The 27,080-nt window shown below is 34.2% G+C and overlaps 1 protein-coding gene across 2 annotated transcripts in view; it reads left to right on the plus strand.

The window, feature by feature from the left end:
* The window catches only part of LOC118205809 (msx2-interacting protein-like), a 64,837-nt gene that overhangs the window by 32,378 nt on the left and 5,379 nt on the right, over positions 1–27,080 (plus strand). For both annotated transcript variants that reach the window (XM_035378093.2, XM_035378092.2), the window contains exons 3-4: positions 3,237–3,413; positions 16,135–16,281. In XM_035378093.2, the coding sequence (XP_035233984.1) occupies positions 3,237–3,413; positions 16,135–16,281 (324 nt within the window). The remainder of the gene's footprint in view (positions 1–3,236; positions 3,414–16,134; positions 16,282–27,080) is intronic.

Below are 27,080 nucleotides of genomic sequence, written 5' to 3' on the forward strand. Positions count from 1 at the left end.
TGGCAGAACGGCACCGATGATCAGTTTCAGACGAGAAACTAATTTTTAGTTTGTGCCTGATCTCTTATGCCGAGGCACCATTATTAAGATTTCTGTCTTTTCGCACAGCGGTCGACTTCCATAAAGTTGGCACCATTATGAAGGCATTCCCGTTGTCTCATCCAATAAGTCTTCTTATTTATAGCAGGATTATTCTCAAATGTATATGTATTACAGCACTCCTAGCTACTGTATCGTTCGTTGGGTTCGGATTAGAATCCCAGAGAAGGCATTACTGCTTGTAAATATATAGTGTTTGTACGGTCTGGTGGGTCTCAAACTACACGACGAGCCGAAAGTCCTCTCGAGTCGTTTGGTGCTAGGAAAAGAAAAATGGGAGACCCTCGAATCCGTTCTCCAAGAGGAGGGTACAATCCTTCAAAATTGGGACAAAGCTGACTAAAGTGTTAATGGTCACTTATGGGGAGCTCAAGATCCATACCAACGACAGACGCAACCTTGCGCTTCTTGCCGCGATAGAATTCGGAAATTTAGTATGGTTAGATCAGACTAGTGAGATAAGATTCCAAGACCAGTGAGATAAGATAAAGATAAGACCAGAAGCTTCTTCCACTGCAGAAGTTCTGCAGTATATTTCTAAGCCCACATCAAGTATGCAAGTACAAAGCGATTCACTCTTGTATAGCTTCCGGTTAATATGCTCGAACGATTTGCAGTTCGGAAGATCTTTCTTCAGCGCTTGAGCAGCTGCTCCGTTTCCGTCTGCAGTCCAATAGAGAAAATGCATGTCAGGAAAACTTACTTTACTGAAAGAACCATTCATCATAGCATTGTGGTGAAAATTCACAGCTAGTTAGCCGCAACAAATCTTCGCAAAATTTCTAACTATGAATTGATTCTTTTTTCAGTTCGAGAATGCAGAATGTGATTAAATTGTCCAGTTTTATCCTCGAATCATTAATTTAGCGTGCAAGATTTATGAGACCGTGAGGACTGTCAAATTGTTCCAGTTGTCAAATCCTGTAATTCAAATCGATTATCTTATTTTAAATAATCAGTACTCTCCAAAAAATTTGTCCGATACTTTCTGAATATATCAGCCATGCTCGGGTTTTTTATACCATTTATTATATTTCGAGTAAGTATGTTAGGACTTGAATATTCTGTTTAAGGAGGATAAATTAGTTTAGATTTGTCAAAATTTATTTCCTTATTTTGATCAAATGTATGAAGAGCAAAATAACAGTTACAGGAATCGTTTATAATCCATTTGGCTGATTTTTATAAATATAAAAATCATTTACATATGGGAAAACAGTTGTGAAGATTTAATGGCAAAATATTAATGTTGGCAGTTTAGGCTAGTCAGGTATTTTTCTTTTTTATTATTAACTTCAACTCAAAATGTAATTCCTTATATCTTCTTGGGTTATAATTGTTGATGCTTAGGGTTTGAGTTAATTCTGTACTTGTTTTTCATTCATACTAAACATAATTGATAATAAGAAGGAATTAAGTTTCCTGAATTTTTTAACAGCTTCTTGCTCCCTTTCACTCTGTCAGTGGCCATTATTTTGTACTAATAGCCACTCATACTATTTTTCGTCAGTACTGTTTGAGATATAAAATTATTACTATCATTATTTAACTGTTTCAATAATATTTAACAAACGAAAAAATTACTGAGTTTAAAATTGTTCCATTACAGAGATCACCATTAAACAGAACTCGTCTAGTATGGCTTTAAAATTACCTTAATAAACAAATCGAAACAATCAAAAATATATTTAAATTGAAAAATTAGTATTTGTGTTCTGTACACTGTCCCCTACTAGGAGCCAATGGGTAAACAGGCAGAAAATTTATGCCAGTTAAAGTGATAAAAAGTTTTAACACAATATATCGAACAATGGCAGATGAGCCGGCAGACCGATGTTATAGCGCATCAGGACAATACAGCTGTATGCATAAGAATAAGGGCTATTATATAGTGTTAATTATTTATTATGAGGTGTGGGGATTTGAAAATGTATATTCATAAATTAATCTCCATTTTTTTTTTTTTTTTGGTCATCATTTAAAATTTCCGAATTCATTGAAATTTATGACTTCAAATTTTGTCGGCCTAGGCTTTAACTTATTTAGCCTATACTTGAATCCTCTCCCGATGAAGCACGACAAGACGCGCCATCTTATTGCAAATCCCAGTTTTTTTATACTTAATGTCTGTAGGCTGTCTATACATTAAACTTTAAACGGAATAATGCCGAATATGTTACTTCGCCTTCTCTACCTTGCCATTTTAGGAAGGAAAAATCTGATTTTTATGTCGTTTTTATAAACACTGTTAAAACAGATTTAAATGTTAGTCATTCTTAATCTTGTAAACAAGTTTATGTGACTGGTACTAATGGCTTATGCGAATGCTTTCTTCTGCTGAAATTACTGAAAAAATGCTAGTTGAAGAATTTTTTCTTGAAATTTCGTCATTTGAAAGAAAAAAAAATATCCATGTTAGTCAACGTTTTTATTTTCAGTCGTTACTGTCCAATAGAGTTTACACATCCTGAGTTCATAAATTTGTTTTGCTCCCTTCTTCAGAACCCCTTTTTCCCTGTTTTGCCTAGTAGATGGCATTAACTGCCGTTGCAGTTCGGAGGCTGAAATAGTTCATGTAAGTAGATTAATTTTAATTTTCTTCTGAAAAAGAAACCGCTTATTATTTTGCAAAATGGGAAAGTAACATACCAAGCAAAATTGAGTATACACACACACACTCACAACGTTGTTCAATGTAGATTTTATTTTAGTAGAAGCGCTTTCAGCAATTCAAACAAGATCCTCTTGTTCAGCTGCAAATAAATAAAAGGCGTACCGCCAACAGAAAGGCGGACTGATAAAATTTCAAGAACGTTTTAGAAATTAAGTACAATGTCCCTTCTATGGTCAGTTTCTAGTTTTCTTGAATATGATCAGCTGGCCAGTTTTTTGGAATTTTGTCAATTTGGATCACTCAGATCGCAAGGTTAAGGTCCGAGTTTTGTTCTTGAATAGCAATTATCTAAGACTATTTGAAGACCGGAAACTCAGTAACTGAGACCAATCTGAAATCATGGTAAAATCTTAGCCAACGAATTCCAGCTTTTAATTTTATTGTATTTATTCATTTACTTTTTATTTTTGTAATTGTTGTAGATGCAGTTTATTTATAACAGTTTCTTCTTGTGTCTTTGCAGAAGTATCCTCTCATGTGGCACGGGGAATTTACGATTAAAACTTTCCGTGCCATGGTGCGACTAAATTACATCTTGGGAAATCAACGAGTAGCCACCGGGGCTCTATCTATGCCTTCCATCCGAGTGGCAAAAAGATTGCGACAGGAGAACATGCCCGAACTTCCTTTAGAACTTCCGGTGAGTACGCTTACGTATTTGGTGAGTATTAGAATCTGTTCGTACTGTGGTATAAGAAACACAACTTAACTGTGTTGCTAAAGTAAGCTTTTCAGAATCATAATTACCTTCTCCGTTTTCGCTTACAATGTAAATAATCATACTTTCGCTGAAACATTTTCCCACTTCATTTTAGACTTTTATTTCAAATTACCCATTTTTCGTTTACACTGGCCATTCATATTAAAATGGCTCGCATGACGCTGATTACTAAATAAGAGATTTAGAAACAAGATCAATTCACAGATAACTTTTTGCTCATTCTAGGTCAGACCATTCTCTTTCCGACGCTCGAGATACTGACGTATCTTATCTATTCGCTTAGTGACTTCATTTTACTCATTGAAGTGAGAAAAATAAAGGCAGATTTTTTAAAAATTATTTTTGGAGGAGACTTACGAATAAAGGTCGTCAACTTCACTTGACCTTGGTAGAGAAGGACAAACCTTGGTTTGATGTACGCTTTTCGGAGAAACTTGTAAATAAGTCTTCACTTTATTTTTGTGTAAAATTTGGAACTGTAAACATTAACACCATACGTTTTTCGCTGAAAACGACCACTAAATGGAAAATGCAAAATCGGGTTCTATAGGTAGAGAAATATCATAAGTTTGGGCTGTCTTTTGTGACTGATTATCGTTTAATCTTCAGAGCTGCTTTTGCTAATAGAATGTTTCGGTAGCTATCATCTTGTAATATTGCTTAATATGCTTCAGGTTCGCCTATTTCACGGATGTTGCTTAACATACATATAAATAAATAAGAATGAATCCATAAAAGCCCAACTAGTGACAGAACGGGCATTCTTTAAGTTCAAACGTCTTTCTCTTAGCATTTGAGTAAGCGCTGAATAAATTCACTGTTAGTAGTTAAAATGACAATATAAAAAATGAAAGAAAAGACCAATCGACGTAAAATTTGGATAACAGTTTGAGCACGGCAAGGCATGAAAATGATTAGAAATGCAACGTTTATTTAAGGGGGCCTGTAACCAGGTAGAATCAGAGTAAAAAAGGAGATGAAACGGCAATCGTGTCTTTGATAAGAAGTGTAAAACATGCGTCGACTAATAAAATCGAACGTACAACAGCATGTCTTTGAATTTTATCTTTGGAGAATAATAGCGTACCGTGGTCCCAAATTATCATATTGTCAGAATGCTGCTCATATTGGTTGGATTAGAAACACTGTCATGCGAATATGGAACAAATAAGTCCAGAAGAAACGGCAGAGCAACATGTAAAGGCTTACCTAGAGGAGAGACGTTCTATAAGAATGGCTCCTATGGGCTATAAAGCCACATTACGCACTATTATACCGGAAAGATTGTGCGCAGCATGGTAAAAAGGTTCCGCAAGAAAAGTGAGATGTTTGGAGGGTTGCTGACTGTCTTTACAGACGTCACTGCATTGCATACAAGCATCTGCAGTTGCTGCAATGCAAATGAGCTGCGCATATGGACGTAAGAATAACATGCCATTTTCTCTTCAGACGAATCCCACTTCTCTATGAAACATCATAAAAGATATGCATATATATATACGTATATGCGCATAGAGCGCTTGTTAGAATCTTGCCTAAGGCGTCATAATATTGGCCAAACCTTGAAAGCTATGATACAAGGTATGCAATGATACAAATGTCGTTTCGGCCTGGTACTCACATATGGCACTTTGACCAATCAGCATTATAGCATTACTGACTTGCAAGCGGTTATCTCATGCCTCCAGCAGCATTCTAGAACCAACTACCAACACGACGATGCACAACTCAATTTCAAGCATTTTATTGACGTGCCGACTAAGGCAAGAGCGTAACATATGAAGTTAAGATTTCTCCTTAACAACTGCGTGCACTAGCTCTTTCCCCGAATGAACACGCTTGGTGTAAAGTCTCATATACACTGGCACGACAAAAACCACCAACAAATATAGCAAATGAACTCTGGTAAAGAATTACGATTACCTGGAATGCATAGTCCTAAAATACCAACCAACAAGTCTTCGATTCTGTGCCGTGCTACATAGCAACGAGTGATTGTTGCTTATTCGATAGTGGTCATAGCATATTCTGTTTATTCAACGTATCTGAAATTTAACTATTTCATCCTTTGTATGATAAAGAATGAATAAAATTAACATAGCTATGTGTTACCTTTTGTCCTTGTTGGCGCTGTAGTTTTAATGGCCAAGTAGTGAATATGAACTAACGTACTGATGTCATTTTGCTTTGCACACGGATATACACATGCATGCATAAAATAAGATCGCATATATCTACTTTTTTGTGTAATGCTATCAAATTTTTGTTTGTTGCTTGATACCTGGATGATGTGTTATTTTAAAACGCTTTAAAATTGTAGTTTACTGCTAATTACACACGTAATATAATTTCTGCTACTTATAGGTTTCTTTCGCTTTAAGGCAATGAGCATTTCTGCGAAATATTTCGTAAAGCAAAGAAATAGTTCGTAAAGCAAAGAAATGCGAAATAGCGTAAAGCAAAGAAATAGTTAACATTACTATTAAATAGTTAACTTACTTATAAGAAAGTGTTTGAATATTTCCAATTTTTAAGTAATAAAGTCATCATTACTTCTTAAAATCTAAAATAACAAAACAGCAATCATGATACTTATTCCTTATGGGTTAATCTTGGAACATTGAAAGGAAAACAAGCAGAAATTGGAAGATTTTTAAGTACGCTGGCAGGCACAGTGTTGCGTTAAGCTGGGTTATCGTAAATTTGGTAGCTGGAAACATAAACTTTATGTGAAAGGCAAAAATTATCTATTAATATCTTAACGTCATTTTTATCCGTTAGGTTAGTGTCTTTGTTTTTGTGCCAACCTTATTGATGAAAGCCCAGGTTTGTCGTGTTCTCTAACTGATGTGAAAGGCATGCTATAAGAAAGTATGCTTAACTTCTAAGACTGAAAATTGTTCATCCAATACTTCGCAAGCAATCGAGTCAATCTGCAGAACTTCCTTAAATGCGTATATTGTTACAAAATTAATTATTTTTGTTTGTAATTATCGCACAAAGCTCCATTTTGCTTTTATGCTTCTTTCTACAAAGGAAAAATTCTCTTCAGATTCCTTTTGCTAATCGAAAAGGGCTTCCTTTATGTCGTTCTTAAAAGAGAAATGATGGAGTACAGCGATCATTCTTGCCGTGAAGGAATAATCTGCTGAAGACCATATCCGACAGTGACCAATATTTTTGAGACCATAAATAAATATTAACATTGAACATACCTCTCTAATCTGTCCACATCCACAAATGATCAAAAGCATCTATATAAGTTCACTCTATTTGACTTTTCTCTATTGGAGAATCCAATGCTTTTTATTATAATATGGGTGATATTAAGACCAGCTTAGTCATGTAACTTTTCCTTTTTCTATTAAACGATCTAATATTTAAAGTAGTCATTTTACGTTTAGAAGAAAGTAGGAAAAGTCGAAATTTATATATATATATATATATATGTCATATTAAAAGCACAAGGAAAAGCCGGATCACTGTAGATGCGTAGTTATCCTATATTGAAGAGGAAGTAATCTGATTGCGTCGTAAGTTAATGTGTTGACTTCGTAAATTAAACTTGGCAGTAGAAGCGATTTTAATTCCATTTTTATTCCCAATTGATATTTGTGGCCACAATCACAAGATTTACATTTTTGATATTTTCGAGATAGAAAGCAAGCCAGCGAAATTACATCTTAGCACAGTAGAGAGCAAAAGCTGAAGTGCGTAGTTATGAAAGATGGAAGCACGCGAAGAGAAAAGTTTTGGTTTACAATTCGGTGATTGGTCGTCAAGAGGCATCTGGTATTAACGGTTACGTAAGATCGCATGATTAATTTGAATGACGCAATGCAGATAAGTTATTAGGATTTTAGAATAGAGAGGAAGAATTATTGTTTTTAGTTATATTATAATTCTGATTCATATAATTTTATATTACATATATATATATATATTTATATACACGCATACACATAAATATATAAGATAAAAATATGTAAAGCGAATTTTTAAATTTAATTGGCAATAGCCTTTTTATCCTTCATTTTAATTTGTATATTTCCCCTTTCTGACCTAAATATAGTAACTGTGTATAATATATTAATCTAAACTGCGTCATTTCTAAATGAATCCGCATTGTACTTTCTTACACAACGCTGAAATGCAGATACGTTTTATTCAACCAGATTAAGATTTCAGTTGATAACAGAACCTTTTGGACTCTACTCTGCCACATTTTCTTCTGCATACTTTTCCTTTCGCTTCCGCTTCTCCACTTACCGCTGCCTCTAAAAATATATTGCGCCCATTTTATAAGTGTTGTGTTAATGAAAAATGTGTTTCAACCATACAAAAAAGGAAATAATGCAATTCGCCACATGTATAAGTTTCTTCTTCTACGCCTACGCATCTATCTACCGCCACGAAGCATTTCTAAGTTTCTATATATGTGGGTCACAACCTTCTTTTCACATCTGAGATTGGCAACGCCACCACCAACGAAGTCACGTGACCGCCTCTCGCAGAGACGCTGGTCGGGAGATGAAAACAGACGAGGGAAGAGGTGATTCGAAAACAGAAGCGATGATGCAATTTGAGGAACCAAAAGAACTGTAAACTTTTATTATGATGTGATTCTTCTTAGTATGTCGTCATTCCATTTTCGTGATGCCATAGACTAATTTTCGCATCTTATTTCTTTTCATTTTTATACGTTATCTTCGTGTTAATTATGTTGACGTGTTTTCGTCATTAAAATACTAAATGTCATTACCGTCGTAATCATTGAAACTGAGCATAATGACACCTTACGTATATATATTGCAAGGTACTGACTTTAATGTATTCGACTTCTAAAGGCTGAAGGCTCCTATAGACCCATCTACTTACTGAAGTGCTTTAGCAAGGTCCTAGATAAATTTATTATAAATAGACTGAATCATTTCGTCACCAAAAATGGACTGGTATCAAATCGATAACTTGGATTCGTCTGCGAAAGATCAATTGAAGACGCATTGTATCAGCTTGTGAACTACCTGACTTACAACAAAAAGAGTATCACGTCTTTGCAATTTCTCTTGACATAAAAAGAGCATTTTCGACACTGTTAATTGGCTATCTATTTCAGATACCCTACGAAAGATGCACTTTCTGGGCGACCTTTCACTAAAGTAGCTGTTAAAAAGCTATTTTAGTGAAAGGAAAATTATATTCTCCATGGACTATAATCCAGTACATTTGATCTGTACAAAGGATGTCTACAGGGATCATGTAGCTCGCGGCTGCTGTGGAACCTGATCATGAATAAATTGATCTCACAAGACCTACCTGAAGACGTAGAAATGATATGCTTTGCTGACAATCTCATGCTACTTATAAGATAAGTCTCACTTGAAAAACTAGAAAAGAAATTTCAAGAAATAGCCACAGTGATGGATCGTTGGAAGAAAGAAGAAAACCTGGAATTTAATTTCGACAAGATTAAATATCAATTTAATTTACCCAAAAGATAGAATATCGATCACTTATATTAATATAACACCAATAATAGAAGAAATTGACATATTTACGGATGGCTCTGGGATTGAAGAAGAAATTGGTTTGCCTTTTGTTGTGTATTTTCATGGATGTCAAATAGGAGAAAATAAAAAATATGAAGTAGAGGAATTTAAAACCGAATTAACCGCCTTCTTAAAAGCTAAAACGAATTAGTCGCCTTCTTAAAAGCGCTGAATTGGATAAAAAGAAATTTGTCAAGCAGCATACAATTCAGATTTATTCCGACTCCCGATCAGCATTAGAAAACCTCTCCAGCCTGGACCAGCCGAGCATCGATATTCAAAAAGTGAAAGAACTCTGTAGGGATCTTTCCAAAAAACGTCAAATAAAACTTTCTTGGGTGAAGCCCACGTTGGATATGAGGGAAATGAGCTAGCGGACGCCCTTCCAAAAGAGGCCGCTACTGAGGTAAATAAATAAATTGAAAAAAAAAAAATATCAGCCATCTAAACGGAAAGCAATAAAGAAAATTGATATATATAAAGAATGGAATAAAAAATGGAAAGATCCAGACCATAGAAAGGATTACTTAGAAAGTATTGTAATCTCGAAAAAAATGAAAACCATAACCGATATAGACCTTTCTGAGATCCTTTCAGGCCACGGTAGATTCCCTGCGCACCTAAACAGATTTAAAATTCAAGAGAACGCAAACTGTTTACTATGCGGAAAGGTGGGAAATAACAGGCACTATGGTGGAAGAATGTGAATCAAAAGACCTTAGGAGCAGCAAGAAGGACTTTAAAAGACCTGTTTGATAATGGAAATAAGGCAAAAAACATAGAAAAAGAGATCATGGAAAAAGCATTAATAAAAACCTGATCGCAATTGGAAATAGAGCAATAGCAAAGAACACCCAATATGGCTACTGCTGGAGACTTCGCTTATTTACTGTCTGTCTACGAGAAGACACAGTGTCTGGCGGGTGGCGGTCGCTATAGCAACAAGTCTAGTATATTTCAAATAGGGGCGAACCAAGGTTGCCAATTCATTTTTAAATGCGCCAAGATGGCAAACTGAAAAGTAAATCTTCAAGACATCCCTTTGGAAAATGGGTCAAGGCTCGTTTCTACGACAACAGACAGCTGCAGAATAACTGGCGAGAGCTTTACGTATGGTAGACAGACTGTATGCTACACTGTCCTCTATGTTTCCCCCTCTTTTTTATTTAGATTTTAACACCCATTTTATTTAGTTATTTTAAGTTTCTTCTTTCATGTTGTGCCATTTATTACTTACATTTTTAAAGTAGAAATAATTTAGGCTGTAATTTCTGAGTTTCTTTGGTTTGTAACTAACTTTTATGTTACTCGGCACTCGAGACTTGGTTTTCCAGAGGAACTTAGATAAATTAAGATTCTTCAATGAGATAGGCTTGGTTTCGGGGCACGTTGGGGTCGCTGGCCGTAATCGTTTGTGGTGAAAGTGGCCGGTATAGAAAAGCCATAAGGCGAGCTTGGCCTTTCCCCAGGAAGGTGAACCGTGCCATACATACATACATACATACATACCGATTCTAATGTTCTGCATTTTGAATTTGATTATAACAGGACCTAGGAAGTAGATTATTAGCAAATTAGTCCGCCGAGCTGTAGTTATGTGTTTTATCACTACCTTTTATTTAAAGATAACTATTTCAGTGTACATTTGAAAGCGATGAATGAATTCGTTTTTGTCTTACAATCAGGAATTTAGGAGGGTTTCAACTCGTTCCTGTTTTCCCAACCCAAACAAGAAATTTTTCGGTAATCGACGATTGCGTTTAATCGATTATAAAACTGCAAGAAATTTAATTTATAAGATTTCCGAGCATATATAGATTTTAAAGATCTCCCTAAATTTGCTGATGCAAAGCACGTATATACATACACATATTTTTTGATGAGAAATGCACATTTCATTAGATTTCTCTTCCCTGATAGCTATTGTTTTACGTTTTGTTTTTTGTAGGCGAAACATTTTGTAGCAAATTTTTGATTGTATAGCATATAGATAAGAAACATGCCTTTGTAAAATAAAATTTTAAGAAAAGCCACAGATTTTGAATAAAACTCTATCGATTTCGAAGGCCAAGCAACAAATTCGCAGAATCTTACTAGTTCAACCTAGATTCGATTTCGAACGAATGTATTTGGCTGCGTGGGTGTTTTTGTTTCTGACCATTTCTATGTAGGCAATGTTTCTATGTAGTTCTCTTAGGGAAACGGCCATCGCTTCCTTTGCCATACTCAAATAACTGAACTGATTTCGATGCTAGTAGTGAAAAATTAGAAAGCAGAATGCCAGAATGGCAGTGCTTTATTAAAATTTATTCATTAAAATGTACCAAAAATTATTCATTTCAAAACAGTTTCAGTTATAGGTAGCGAAACTCCTTTTTATATGTAATTCCTCTTCAACTTCCACGCATCAAAATTCGATTATATTTTAAAACGCTTGCAAAAAATACTTATGTTAGTACAGTAGCACTTTATCTGTATTTCTAAAAGGAGTTGTCATTCATTCACATTCATTCAAAGAAGATGAAGTTATAGGAAAAAAAAATACTTTAGTGCATGACAGATCAAAATAAATAAACAAGATATTCTCCAGTGACTTATCATTTGGTTAAGAAATATCCGAAGGCAAATAGATAATGATATTGCGTATATAAATATACGTTTTGTCTTTTAAGCGTTGATGCTGTTTTATCAAGCGATGACAAGCATTTTGTGAAAAGAAATAACACAACTATGTATTTCTCATCAAATATATCATTGTTTCTTTGCACAAAAATTTATTGAAATTCGAGAATTTTTAACAGGAAAAAAAGTTATCACAATTCGCCCTCTCCCACCGTTTACGAGCTTATCTGGAGAGTTACAAAGAATTGAATGGAATAGCGAAACACTGGAACTCCCAAAGTACTTTTTTATTCCTTATAGCTCTCCAACAAGGCCATACATACATAACACATATATATATAGAGAGAGAGGCTAGAATATTTTTATGGCGTATTTAAGAAAGTATATATATATACGTTCATTTGAAATATATTAAAAATATTAGGGTAATATATTAAAAGCAGTACATTAATCCAGGTATAAAGTAGCAGAGACATTTTTAGCATTAAAAACAAGAAAATAACTCATGGCAGTTTTGGAGAAATTTGGGGGTTTCTTACCGAAACCTTGTGCTGCTGAGGGACAGTGTTTTCCACATAACGTCATTTTGGAATAATGGTATAAAATAAGCTGTTATTTGGTATCCCAACAAAGATGTATTTTGAAATATATTAAAAAAATTAGCACTTAATTGAAGGTTGTGGTTGTTACTGATTCTGATTCTTCAAAAACAAGTTTTCTGCTGATACAGTTTCATTCATGCGATCCCTTGCCACTTATTATTGCATCGCTATCGTTGCTCTTTAGAACAAGAAATATTAAAAAAAAAACCGATACCCCAGGCTTTCATCTGTGAGGATCGTGCATGGATTTTATATTTATAGAATCTTCCCCATGGTGTAGAGACGGTTTTGATAAAATTATGTTATCTTATTTTGAGAAACGTCGTAACGTAGAAGTATACGCTAAAGATCAAAATTAAAAGGAAATAAAGCTTGCATTAACTTTTAATGAGCATTTTATTCAAGTTCAGGTATAGAGAATTACATACGAGCATTTTATGCATGTTAAGGTATAAAGAATTACTTATGAGCAGGAAATCAGAGGAAAATGAGCTAGTGGTTTCAGCAGTCAAATGATTTGACTTACTGATCTCTACGCGTATTTGTCGGACAGAGTTAATTATTTATTAGTTTGGTAGCTGAAGCCTGATTGTAACACTTGTTAATGCCGGATTCGAATTGCGTTTTTTCAAACACAGACTGCGTCACAACGAAGCCTTCTTGAGAACAAAAGCTGGAATTATCAGGTCTCATCAGTTAGTCTATCACTGATTATAATACTCGATTATAATACCTGTCCCACCAAGATGATTACGACCATCGCCGAACAAAGACTAGTATAGCTTTGCGAGTGTGATCAAATGTGAGTGTGTTTACACTGCGGGGAAGGGACAATTCTATATCTCCCGTTCTACTGGGCCGATTAACGAATTCAAATTGTGTTTCCCGTGTCTCGAAAACGCGACTTAGGATATACATTAGATTTTTTAATACCTTTGTTGTAACATAGGTATTTTGACACAAAATCGGACTTTTTCTGATATAAAATACCAATTTTTTTTTCCATATTTCGATTCTACGACTCAAATTTTGCCTAGGTATGAAATTTTGCAATTTTTTGCGAGAAATTTATGGAGAAATTTAAAAATTTATCTTGGCGAATTTTTTTCAGTTTGCGCCAAGAATAATTCACTTGCCGAACTTCTTAGTTTATAGCAATTTATTTTCTTTTCCTTTTCCTTCATTGTCCACGAGCGGAAAAAAAGTCATCCATATTTTCGTTATTATCGCTTATAATAAATACGCCAAATTTGAAAACGCGCCAAAATATCAATTCACTATATCTCAGGAAATTTTGAATAAAAAACTCTAATAATTTGCAGGTGTGCTTAGAAATATATCTACTGTAGGATGATGGCAAAACTTTTACAGATTATAATTCGAAACATTTTTCGAAAAATTTATAAGAATTATTTAAAAATACAAATTTAAAAAATAAATCATAAAAATAGGCGAATTCTATTTGGAAGGAACCTAAATTTCGAAATATGAAAGGAAGAATCAAATAAGTTTAATTAAAAAAGAGATACTAATAGATGTATATCAAATTCAATTAACATTGAGGAGCTAGTAATAAGCGAATTTTATTTGGAATGTACCTAAATTTCGAAATATGAAAGGAAGAATCAAATAAGTTTAATAAAAAAGAGATACTAATAAATATATATCAAATTCAATTAACATTGAGGAGCTAAAATTTTGAGAGCTAATTTTTAAAAAAACTACTCGAGCGATTTTTGTAAAATTTGGCAGTTTGGCATAATTTGAGTCTTAGAATCGAAATATGGAAAACAAATTGGCATGTTATTTCATGCCAATTTTTGTAATTTGTAACAGCTGAGCAGAGCCGTTACAAGATCAGGTGGGATACATTGCACAGGCTGAGAACTAATAATCAGGCTGTAAATTCTGACATGAAAAAAATTTTAGTGGATATCATTGCTTATGAAATTTTGCTGTCAAATGTCTAATCAAATATTTGTTAGAGCTTTCAGATCCTAATGAAGGCTCTAACACATGTGTGGTTAGATTACAGCTCCGTCTTCCAATGAAAATGTGGTTTAAAACGCAAACCTGGTTCAAAGAATTGCAACTGAGAGTTTACTACAGCTAGTGTCACAATATGCTCCACCTACAGACCTAACAAATAACTATATTTTACAAAGATATACTGAGGTGGTGTCCGCCGAAAACATCGCAGATTTTTCATTTGCGATGTACTTACACGGTCGCGGAGAAAACAACGCAAGACGAAAACAAAGCAAGGCAAAAACGTCGTGGGAGAAAATAAAGCAAAGCGAAAACATCGCAGTTCTTAAAAAAAAAAACATCGTGGTACAAAATATCGCGGTCGGAAATAAAGCAGTTCAAAAACTTCGCAGTTTGAAAACATCGTTGTCGAAAATATCGTGGTAAAAAAAACAGTACTTACAAATCATCGCATGACAATAACATCGCAGACATGCATTTTTCAGGCCTTTAATAATTGTGAAAAGATACTCGCATAATGATTTGTAAGCGCAATATGGAAAAAGAATAATTTATACTTTCATATTTTATTATTAACTAATAAATATTTGCTGAAAATGTAAAATGGAAACTTAAACATAGAAAATTAATGAAACTTATAATCACTTAATAGAATATTAAACTGACATAGTTAACTAACTAAGGTCATTAATAAATTATTTTTTATAAAGTTTTTACTGGTAATTTTTCATGAAAAGTGTAATCTAAAAAATATTAGAAAAAGGAAGATAAGTATTTGCATGCCCTTATCTATAAAAAAATTGCTAAGTTAATTATAAGATTATTTTCTTCACTTTTATTAATCTGGTACTCTTATAGTAAAAAATATTTCTTTTTTGTTTAATTTTTTTAATATATAAAAGTATTAGTTAATAAAAAATATGAAGGTAAAAATTCTCCTCCTTTCCATCTTGCTCACAAATCATTATACGAATATCCATTTACAATTATTAAAGCCTGAAAAACGCGTGTCTGCGATGGTGGTTCCCCCCCCCCTACGAGATTTTAGACGACTATGTTTTTAAACTGCGAAGTTTTTGAACCGCCATATTTTCTACGACGATATTTTGTACCACGATGTTTTAGAACTGCGATGTTTTCTCTTTGCTTTATTTTCTCTCACGATGTTTAGTGTCACGACGTTTTCGCCTTGCGTTGTTTTCACCGCGATGTTTTCGGCTGTTTTCTCATATACACTATCAGATATCTTTTGTGTGCATGTCAAATATTAGAGTAGTCCAGGCATTCTGATTATTGAAGTTTTTATTATTGTTGTCTGGTTCTTTATTTTTTCCCCTATTGTACATAAAAATATTTTGCGAAGTGTTCATGCTGATCTGATTTTATTTACAAGTCGCACAACTCATTTGAAATTTCCTCCTACGGTAATTATTGCTCGAAATTTACGTAAATATTTTCGGCTAAGGATGCGTTTTAGATAATGTTAACATCTTTTATTGGCTTTGAGTAGAATGATAAAATGTTTCATTTAAAGAGGCAAGGGCCGAACAGTGGGAAAAGATAGTTTAAGCAAAAATATAAACAGAAGTAAAGAGAACTCCCAGGATTACGAGTGCTAAGTTCCTACAGAAAAGATTATAGATGAGAGAAAGTAATCGTGATTCATCAGTACTTCCTTAATAATCATTGATATCAACTAATATTCTTTTTTCGTGGTCAGGTATATACGAAATAGAAAATATATGCTCATATGTACTACACGGTACATGCTGATTATATATATGTATACACACTTCTTTTAGTGTTAACGCCAAAAAATTCTTTTCTCGTTGTATACTGATGATTGTCACCTTTCCCCCTTTTCTATTTATTCTCCAGGAAGACAGCTGTTGCGTCCTCACTGCACTCCCTTACGGGCAAAATGAAGAGGAGGTAGCCAGCCGCACTAAAGCACTCTCCGAAGGAATGGTGAATTATCTGAGGAGCAAAAGGGCTGTTGGAATATCTGTAGCACCCGGGGAAGAGGTAATTTTTATTGTTACTATCTAGTAGGTGTATTTTTGTTATTATACAAGGTTGCTTTAATAATGATGCTGTAACCTTAGGCAGGTTGGCCCCTGCTCGGAAAGACAGATATCTTTCAAAACAAAAAAGAAAGAAAAAAAGGGGGGGAACTGAAGGTCATTTTTTTGCTTAAAATTGATGAAAATACCCTTATGTAAGTCCGATTTTTGTTTCGATTAGTGATTAATTAATCAATATATGTAATAAATCTTCCACAGCTTTGTGAATAAGGTGGGCCTTGCTTAAAAGTACCTGCACTGTTGGGAAAAGCAGAATTATTATAAAGCTAACTGCACTTTTATGAAAACGGTTGATTAGCATAAATGTACCCCCAAAAACTAAAACTCAGTGGCGTAACAGCCCTAATGGGCCAAGGCCTGCAGTGCCCAAAATCTGCTTTCTTGACCGTGGGTCCCGGGATACTTAAGCATATGCTCTGAACAAGTGTTCAGCTTGTCGCAGGACCCCTAGTGTTTAGTCCCCAAGCGAACTTGGTACTCATTTTATTGACCCAAGTGATGGAAATCAAGGAATGAAAGGCTGAGTCGACCTTGTCCTGCCCGAGAATCTAACCCCAAACCTGTGTGCGCGATGCGCTAGCCACTGCGCCACCGGGCCTCTAAATGTATCCCCATCTTTATGAAAAACAACGGATTGGAGTCAGGATGCCGAAATTTTCGTCAATCAGAAATGGGCTTCTTGTAAGAATATTCGGGTATTTCAATTAATTAAACTTTATTTTCATAGAAATCGCAAATTGCTATATACATAAAGGGTTAAAAAATGCATATTTCCTACTCCTCACGAAACATTTTTTTCCCAAACAATTTGAACGGTTATACATTGTTTATATATTACATAAGCATCACACAGGGGATGAATATATAGCCAATGATAGTACCTATTTAAGCGATCTATTACATTTTGTTCCATGAGTTAAAAGACTGGTGGAAAACATGGTCGAATGCATTCAAAATCCAAAGAGTAAAAATTATTAAAAAAATAATTATACAACCTTTTCACCCTGCATGTATAAAATAAGTAAACCTTTGCCGATACGTCATTAACACATACGCATAAGGCAAGATCGCGTTCGCAAACTTTCTACGGAGAAAAAAAAAAAAAATGTGCTAGTTATAATTCAGATTAAGACAATATGTATGATTTAAATCAACCACATATTGTTTCTAGTTAAGTCCGCGATTTTTAGCCCAAAGGGCGTTAGCCCAGAAGAGCTATTAATTTCGTTTCGGCATTTTCCATTGGTTCACTATAAATGTCGGCTCACTTTTCAAATTGTTACCATTAAATATTAGAGCCGTGTGTTATATTAAAAGAAATTAAATAATGGAGTATCTGCATAAATATATCTATGTTTCTCGCATTGCGACAAAACAACGGTACCTAGAGCCATCAAATTTTCAATAACGTACGTCCAGACCCGAATATGGGCATTTGGAAGCCTGAATTTAGAATTTGAAATTTGTTTTATTATCGATTTCATGTTTTGTAACACTTTAAGGAATTTTTGATTAACAAACTCAACGATTTCAAAGCGAGCAATGAGCGGGGGGGGGATTATTTCCAGAGCGCGAGATTGTTTATTGGAAATTCTGAAGATATGCACAGTTTAAAATTATTTTGCGATATTGCTGTTGAATTGAATTTTGCGGTTTAAGTGCGAAGAACATGATATATAATAGACAAAGGTAACACACAAAACGTTAAGAAAAGCTCCTTTGGGCGTAATGTAAAATTTGAAATCTTTCAGTTTCTTTCTTTCTCTCTATCTCTCTCTCTTTTTTATTTTACTTTATTTTTTTTATTTTTATTTATTTATTTATTTATTTATTTATTTTTTATTTTATTTTATTTTTTAAATTTTTTTTTAAGCTGCGGATTTTTTACTCTGGACAATGATTCAAGTAACTCTAAAAATTTCGCGGTAAGGAGCGCATAATTTTTCAGTGCCTTTCAGAAAGTGTCTCTTCTTACTTCATTTGGGTTAATCTGCATTGCAAAATCAGATAATTCATGTGTCTTTTTTACAATTCGTTTAACTTCTAATAAGTTATAGACGCTTTATCTTCTTCATTACCACTGCTTTCGCTATCGTCTTGGTGTTTTACAAGATCATCCAGTTCTTCATCACGATTTATTCGTTGATTTTTTCCATATCCGAAAATCCTTTCCCACTAGTTGCTTTTGTAATCTGAACCATTTCTTTGGCTTCTTTTCAATGGATAGAAATTCATTAAAATTGTTCATAACTTCTGGTCAGAGCTGATGCCAGAAAGAATCCAATGCTAATTTTTACACGTCAAACCGCGTATGAATGAAATTTTATCTTTGGATAAATTAAATAGAAACAATTAAGATTCCGCGTATATGAAACCACGTTCTGCAAATCCGCGTTCAGCAAGGCCTTACTGTTGTCATTTTGGTGAAAATAAAATTTAACTTATAGAGATAACCGAGTCCTCGTCCGAGAAGCACAACCTGAAACTTTTTTTCTGGTTGACGGAAACTTCGGCGTCATTTTGAATAAACCGGCGGGCAGCACAATTCGGCGCTGTTGGCACTCAATGTAAATGGAAGTATATGTCTGCGACCAACGTTTGCCAAAATAAAGTAATGGCTTTTGTGATGTATATTCAAGTGAAAAGACCTTCCTAAAAATTGCGTTTGTCACTCGATGTGTATATTTATTTGAACTTTCTTTCCATAGTTATATCTTTGTTCAATTATCAATTTTAAATTTATTTAATTAAGTATTGCAAATCTACGAGAATTTATTTAATGAAAGTTCGACACCGCGGCTACGGAAAATACCAAGTGATACGAATTTTCATCGTAATTTCCATTATAAGTAAAATAATTGCCATGTACTCTTCTTGTTTATAGCCGAATTTGTGAAAATGTTCTCGCAGAATATTAAAATATGAGATGAGGAGGAACTCGCTGAATCATCTGGATTGTTAGTTTAGCGCGAAAAATAAATCTGGAAGACTGAAATTCCTCGATGTCTGGTCAATTTTTAAAGAAGTTTATTCGAGTATTGGACCATTCATTTCTTAGGTAATAAAAACTTTCCTTCAGGTGTTATTTTAGATTGACAAATACCGTGTTTATTGTTCCGTCGAATGATACAGAATGAAAAATTCTTCTTCTGAAATTATGTTTTACATATTATAGAGCTATGGAATAAACGCATTTGCCGATTTGATCAACACTTCATAACTTTCCTTTGTGGACGCCTCTGTGAGCAACCACAATAGAAAAATTATCGATTTTTATTCATATTACGGAAGCTTACTTTAGTAAATGCCAAGGGTAGTCGCGAAGACATAAATACTGGAGTCGAAACAATTGAAAAACATTTTTCATTTCTGTTCTGATGTAACTTCTATTACTTACTCATATTGGCTTTTTCCTTTATTTCGCGTTTACGTTCTGTTATTGAAAAGGTTTCACTTAATGTGTTGAAAATAACTATATTTTCAAAAAGCTTTAGAAAGGCATATAAATACGACAAAAAGAAATAAAGCTTAATGCTCTTAATTATGGTTTTATTTGAGTTATGTTTACAATCTGTTCAAAAGCTGAAGTTTGCGTTTTCTGTTACTTGTTTCGTTGAAATAACTATGCATATGACTTAGTGCACGTATTGAAACGAATAAATCCACCTGTACTGTAATATAAGTAATATCCAATCCTTTTAATAAAGCTTTAAAAAAAAAAAAAAGTGGAAAACTGTAAGATTTCGCTGTACTTGCTCCATTCTTCTTCTTTGATTTATATTCTTTCCGGCCGGAGTTAACAAAAGAAGGGAAATCACAGGGAAATTAATCAGATAATTGTGTTAATTAACATAACACTTTATAACTTAACATTTCTGCCTTTTTACTTCCTTGTACGAAGTAAAAAGGAAGTATTGTAATCGCGAAAAGTTTCAGGCAGCATATTTCAACGAAAATATCCATTTTGACCGCTATCGAATGCAATTTAACGATGTTTTTGCGTGATATCTGTACGTAAGGACAGAATAAAATACTCCTTTCCTTCAAAAATATTGTAAAACTGCTTTAAAATTAATTCTGAAGAGAATTTTTCGTGGCGTCTGTACGACGTACGTATCTCGCATAACTCAAAAACGAGTAGCCGCAGAACGTTGAAATTTTGTATATAGGACTGCTATAACATGTAGATGTGCACCTCGTATTTTGGTTGCAATCGGCCGCACCAAACTTATATAAATATATTTATATATATATCCACTCTGTTACCCGGCTCAGTGATCTCAGTTTCTTTACTCTTATATGTTTGTAAATTGTACATTTTTTGCTTTAAAAATGATTGTATTATGTTGTTTTTATCTTCCGGTTAAGGTTTTTATGCCTTTAGTAAATCTGTGTGCAATATTTTTAGAATTATCAACAATTTTAAAGTTTTCTAAGTGCCGCCGCTAAGCCTTTTTTTAATGGCGGCAATTAATGTTTACAGGTACAGGTACAGGTAGAAGCTAGGCCAGCACCTCTGTAGTACCACAGGTAATTGAGGTATTGCTGAACCTAGCTAACTGTTAAACTTTCCACCCCAATTTTGAGGAAGAACACCCCGGGGGGTGGTCCGAGGTTCTCTCGCCCCTCTTCCTTTTACCATCAACCACTTGAGAGGACTTTCTGAGATAACTGAGTTCTGGTATTAATAGTGTACACAAATCATATTGAGAAAAGACTGTCCTTGAAAAGTTCAACAACTGATGCTTCCAAAAGAATAAGGAGACTACTGGATTTGTTGCCAATTTAGAGAAACTTAGCTTCACAACAACAAAGATAACGCCTTCATTTACTATTGCCAATTAAATCATGCTTAATTCTTTCTGGAATTTTTTCAAGGAAATAAGTGTTTAAGATTTACTTCGTAATTTTTAATATAAATATTTTAAGTTTTTATGTATTTTTGCCTTCTCGCGAAGTGAGAATTGAATTAATTCAATGAGAAATACTCAATCGTCTGTGAAAAACTGTTTCTTTTTTGTTTTGTTTGCTTAATTTCTTTTATACATCATTTTAGCTTTATTATAGTATTTGAATAGAACATGTGGCAACGATTAGATAATTCTATTCTTTAAATGATATAAATTGTTTGCATTATGAGTTATAATATGAACGAAATATATAAGTTAACTGTTATATAATAATTGGATTATATAACAGTTACCTTAGTTTCCGTTATATAATTATTATGTAAGTTAACTGTTACATAGTTATTAATACTGTTAAGTGAATCTAGCGCCAGAGTGTCGCTATGGTAAACAAATACTAGAGTGAATTTTAAAGAATGCATTTATTTTATTGTGGTTTATGCGCTGTCGGCGAAGTAGATTTAATTCAATCCAATAAGTTTAAATGAAATGCAAGAGAAAATGCGTATAATTTAATATTCCAATACAAGGAAGTCATGTGGTTTACACATCAGATTTTTTAAGAAAGGTCTTGAAAGAGCAGTGCGAAAAAAAAAAAAAAACGGGTAGGATAATTATTAGGAAACTATTGTCTATTCATTCTGCATATTATACTGTTACGGATTTTGTATTCAGTTAGATATTTTAGTAGAATTATAATTAAAATTGTTTTATATCCCCGTGCAATGCAGCACGAGACGTATTTTAAGAGAAAGCTACGCCGTAAAAGTAAAAATACAAGAGCACGCGCATTTAACATTTAATAAATAAATATCTCGTAATTTATATTTAAACTGAATAAATGTAATTGACTACTATGTTAACTGTAACCGTAATTCTACTCTTTCGCTTTCCAGAAACCTCAAGGAAACAGAAATTACCAGAACTTTCTCGTGCCTCATTTAAAAGCTTTAAAAAGCCGGAGAGAAACATCTCAGTTCAGTTGTTTACTTAGTTATTGTTGTTGGTTTTAGCGAATTGGCGGTGAGATCGAATTAGCTTTCTTTGCGCTTTGGATTGCGTTCTATTTGACGTTTTAGTAATTTAAAATATAACTACTGCGTGATCTTGTGTGATATTGTACGAATAGCTTTGAGGAAAAATTTCTCATTTTATTATATTTTTAGCGATAAAAATAAATTTTTTATCGGACTTGTGTATTACGAACCCGTACGCGCGCAGCAATACATTTATCTTCCTCAAATGCATTAATTTAACATAACTTAAACATAACAAAGTTTAAAACCCAAATGTGCTCTTCTTAGTAATATTCTGATACTCTACTGGCGGCACATTTTTATTAAATTTTTATAATTAGTATAATTAAACTAAAATTTGTTTCTGGCCTTATATTATACATTTGGATTACAAAAATCTTCCACCTGTACGCTGTTTTAATATATAAAAATCTGATGAGTAAAATTGCATAGATTAAAAACATCTTTCTCATATATGTATATATATACACCTCTATATACACACACCGTGTCCAGAAAAAGCCTTACACCACATTTATTTTCGCAACCGTTGGTTATAGACATATACTTCCAGTTACAAAAGTGTTTTAAAGGACGCAGCTATTCATATTTCATTTTTTAATTTAAAAAGATCACTGTCTCCCCCCCCCCTTCTCTCGTGTTGTAAAAAACTTGTAGAGACATTAGGTATTTTTTGGAAGCAGGAGAGATGAAAAATGAGCAAACGCCTTCTGTGGGAATCGAACCGCGGACCTCTGGAATACGCGCCCAGCGTACAGACCACCACACCACGAAGGTATGCCATGAAGGCGGGAGAAATACCTTATAAGCTATAAAGCAATTAATTCGAATAAAAGAAATTTATGAATACTTTTTCTTAGATGAGATATTAGGGATTTCAGCTTTGGTCCCGGTTAATGAAAGCATGAGCGTTAAATTATGAAAGTTCCATTATAAATGCTATTTTGTCTACATAGCACACAGGTGCTTGAATAAATACTGCGGAAACTCACTCACTATAAAATTGCTTTAAAAAAATCAACATTTTTTTTTTCGCTTTTTTCTCCAAGCATAAAAGATTTTTTAGGCTCGTAATGTTTCGCACTGGGAGAAACAAGTTTAGAACAACACCCTGCAATTATGTTAATCTGAAATATGAAGAAACAGACTGTGTGGCCCTCTTCCCTTGCAGACAACACATATTGGGTATTTGAATATTCCCTGTCTCCTCATGTTAAAATTGAGAGTAAAAGGTCGAAAAACTACTTTAAAAATAAAAACCCAAAATTTAAAAGAAATGAATGTTTTTGATTTGTAGGCATGTTTACCTTTGTTTGTTTACCTGAAATTTGTCATCTGCAACGGGAAACTGGTTTTCAAGATGCTTTGTTAGTTGAAATCCGAAGAAGGATGACCAGTTTTAGGTATTTTGTGGGGTGGACGAAAAAGAGGACAAGCTAATGACACTGTTTAATGAAAAAATACTAAAGCGCAGCTGACTGTTTGAGTTTCGGAGATTCTGAAACTCGACGAAGCAGCTGTTTAACTGGGTATATTTTATTCGTTTTCAGTTTTGTTTAGTAGGATAATATTTTATTCTTACCTTACCTTTCTTCCCATAAAAGATTTTTTAGAATATGCATATGGGCTGTCTCAGGTTCACAATTTTTAAGAGAAGTTCCCCTCCTTCCCTCCTGGATGTATGCTAGTGGAAGATTTTCTTAAAAAGAAATTTAATTTGTCTCTTATTGATTAAACAAATACATCTTAAAATGATATGTGTATAAATAAGGTATCATGCAATAAGTAGCTAATTTGTATTGTTGACACATTTCTGAGTTTAGTCTCGAAACACGATTTTGAGTTATTTACTAATTTTTAATTATAATATCTTTCTAATTTAATTTGTTTCTAATTGATTAACAAACTAAACTGTTTAAAAACAATCGATGCAGTTCTTAAGAATATTATTTCTTTACTTTTTAATAAGGTTGATTTAAATAAAAATGCATTTAACTCATGATATAGCAAAAACATTAAAATATTTACGGAAATACGTAATATATTTTTTACTTTTCAAATATACAAAAGATATATAACTTTCCTATGTTACTTATTCATCTAGTACTTTATAAAATGTTTTATTCTACCTGGATGATCTCCATTTATCTTCTCTCCTGATAAACCATATTAACCTTTTAAAGAACCCGTTTGAGCAACAAGTCCGAAACTCCTTTCATATTTTCCCCTCCTTTCTTTTTTTCTTTTTAAGTTCGGCGATATCAGGAAATTTTTTGCTTCAGACTCTCCGCCCTAAATTGTACTCCGTGAATCGATAAACATTTTCTGTATCACGGTGACATTGTTTATTATTTCTCAGACTTTATAATACTTGTTATGAGACACGCTATAGTTATTGATAAATCGCATTCTTTGTATTTAAAGAATACCGAGAGAATAGTGCAACATTGCGTGTACAACCAATTCTGTTTTTAAACAACCTTTCGGCATGTTTTGCCGCCTTTGAAGAATTTTTTTGTCTAGATAAAGTATTCAAAGAAATCAACACGTCGTTTCAACAGCTAACATACATTTGTTATACTTTTTTCTATTCCGTCGAAACATTTAAATATATTGTTGCGTGCGTACGGGTTCGTTATGAAATGAATGCACAAGTCCGATGAAAAATGAATAAAAATTTATTATTATTACAACAAAAATGGTTAAATTTTCTCAAATTATCAAGCAGTATTACAATATCTCACAGTAGTTATCTTTTAACTACTCAAATGTACAATAGAACGTAATTCAAAACAGCTAAAGAACGCTAATCCGCGAATTCGCTATAATCAACAACAGCAGTTTTCTAAACAACAACAAACTAAGCAACTACTAACTACAAACTGAGATGTTTTCCTCCTTTTATAAGATTTTAAAATCACGCTCTAGAATTTTCCAGTACTTTCTCGAAATCAAAAAGAGATATTTATTTATTTAATGCACGCGCTCTTGTATTTTCAATTTTCAGGCTTAGCTTTCTTTTAATATTCGTCACGCGCTGCACTGCGCGAGAAATAAAACCATTTAATTTGTAATTGAACTAACATTAGCTTTTTAAATACCAAATTCGTAACACTGCCCCCTTCCCAAGGACTGCACGTCCCGGGCAGTACAATCCCTGGACAGGAAGCTAAACTTACAACTGTGGCATAAATGCAACTGAGGCATAAACATTACATCACAATATCAAACAACATGAACAATAAATGCAATAACTAACTTAAACACATCAAATGCTATCAAATACTAAATACAAAACAAATACTAAATACAAATCAAATCAAATACACATTTAAAAACATAAAGGACCATGGTCTGATACTATTTACAATTATTTACATTACGTACTATGGCCATAGTAATGAGCTAACCTGTCGTAATGAACGACTTTAGGTTTAGAGTTCGAAGACTTACGAATCCGAACCATGACGTCATTTAGTCTGTTCAGCACTGTATACGGATCATCCGAAGGTGACTGTAATTTAGGACTCAGTCCTTTTCGTTGAATCGGGTTCCACAACCACACCTTGTTTCCTTTGTTGGATCTATGTCTAGTAGCTCGCGTGTCGTATCTGGTCTTCACTTTCTCCGTCGCCAAGTTGACTCGCTTTCGTGCAGAACGGTGCATCCCCTCAAACCGGGCCTGGACATTTTGGATGTGTTCCTCAGGCGATGAAGGCGCATCCGTACGGCGAGCAAACAGGCGGTCACAAGGCAGACGAAGGTCTCGACCGAAGAGCTTCTGAGATGGAGAATAGCTGGTAGTCTTGCGTTTCTTTTCGACCCTAGCATGATTTCGGCGGCTTCCCGAGCTGGGTCTTTCGGACAAGGCGTCGGCATTTCCAAGTGAGGATCTCTTCTGAGGATGGATAGTCATGTCGCCAGATGCTGAAAGCAGTTTGTTGTTTTTGAAGTCTAAGGAAAAATTGTATTTCCTTAAAAAGTCCAATCCGAGTATGCATGGATCTGTGATATCCGCCACATAAGCCGTGTGATGGTAGGCGGCACTTCCAAACGTGATGTTTACGTTTAACTTCCCAGTTATGTCGATGTTATCACCAGACGCAGTCTGAAGGGTAACACAGGATGGCGTCCAAATAAGTTTATCTTTAAACTGTTCAGCTAAATCTTTCCTAATGATGCTAACATTAGCTCCTGTGTCAATGAGCATATCGCAAGGAACTCCATCGATATTCCCATTAATGGACATTCCGTTACTGTTGCCACTCACTGTATAAATTTTAAGCGCTTTAAAACAAGGTTTTTCATTATCTGACAACCTCCGTTCCTCGATATGGTCACTAATTTGTTTACTGCGTCGTTGCTGGGAAATGGTCTTATTTTCCGTACCTCGGGGTGTTCTGCAGTTTCTTCGTATGTGGCCTTCAACTCCGCAGTTCCAGCATTTTAGAATTAGTTTCTTTTCACTTATGTTCCGTCTCAAGCCACTGACTTGTCTGGTAAAATCATCTGCTTTATATTCCGTACCCTGGGGTGTTCTGCAATCCCGTCTTAGGTGACCTTCACTACCACATCTCCAACACCTTAGAGCCACTTTCTTCTCCCTCCTACTCCGTATCAAAGCGTCGACTTGTCTGGCTAAATCATCTAAACGAGCCATCAGTTGATCCACTGGCTCATGGACTCGCACAGCTCTAACTGGGTAGCGATCTCTATTAGTTGCTTGCTGGGCTGCCTCGAACTTCATGGCGTACAACAGAGCGCTTTTTATGTCCTTTACATCTGCCATTCGAAGA

This window comes from Stegodyphus dumicola, chromosome 4 (genome assembly GCF_044657685.1).
Source record: "Stegodyphus dumicola isolate Sdum_Otavi_A_Nest chromosome 4, ASM4465768v1".
Classification (NCBI taxonomy): Eukaryota; Metazoa; Arthropoda; class Arachnida; order Araneae; family Eresidae; genus Stegodyphus; species Stegodyphus dumicola.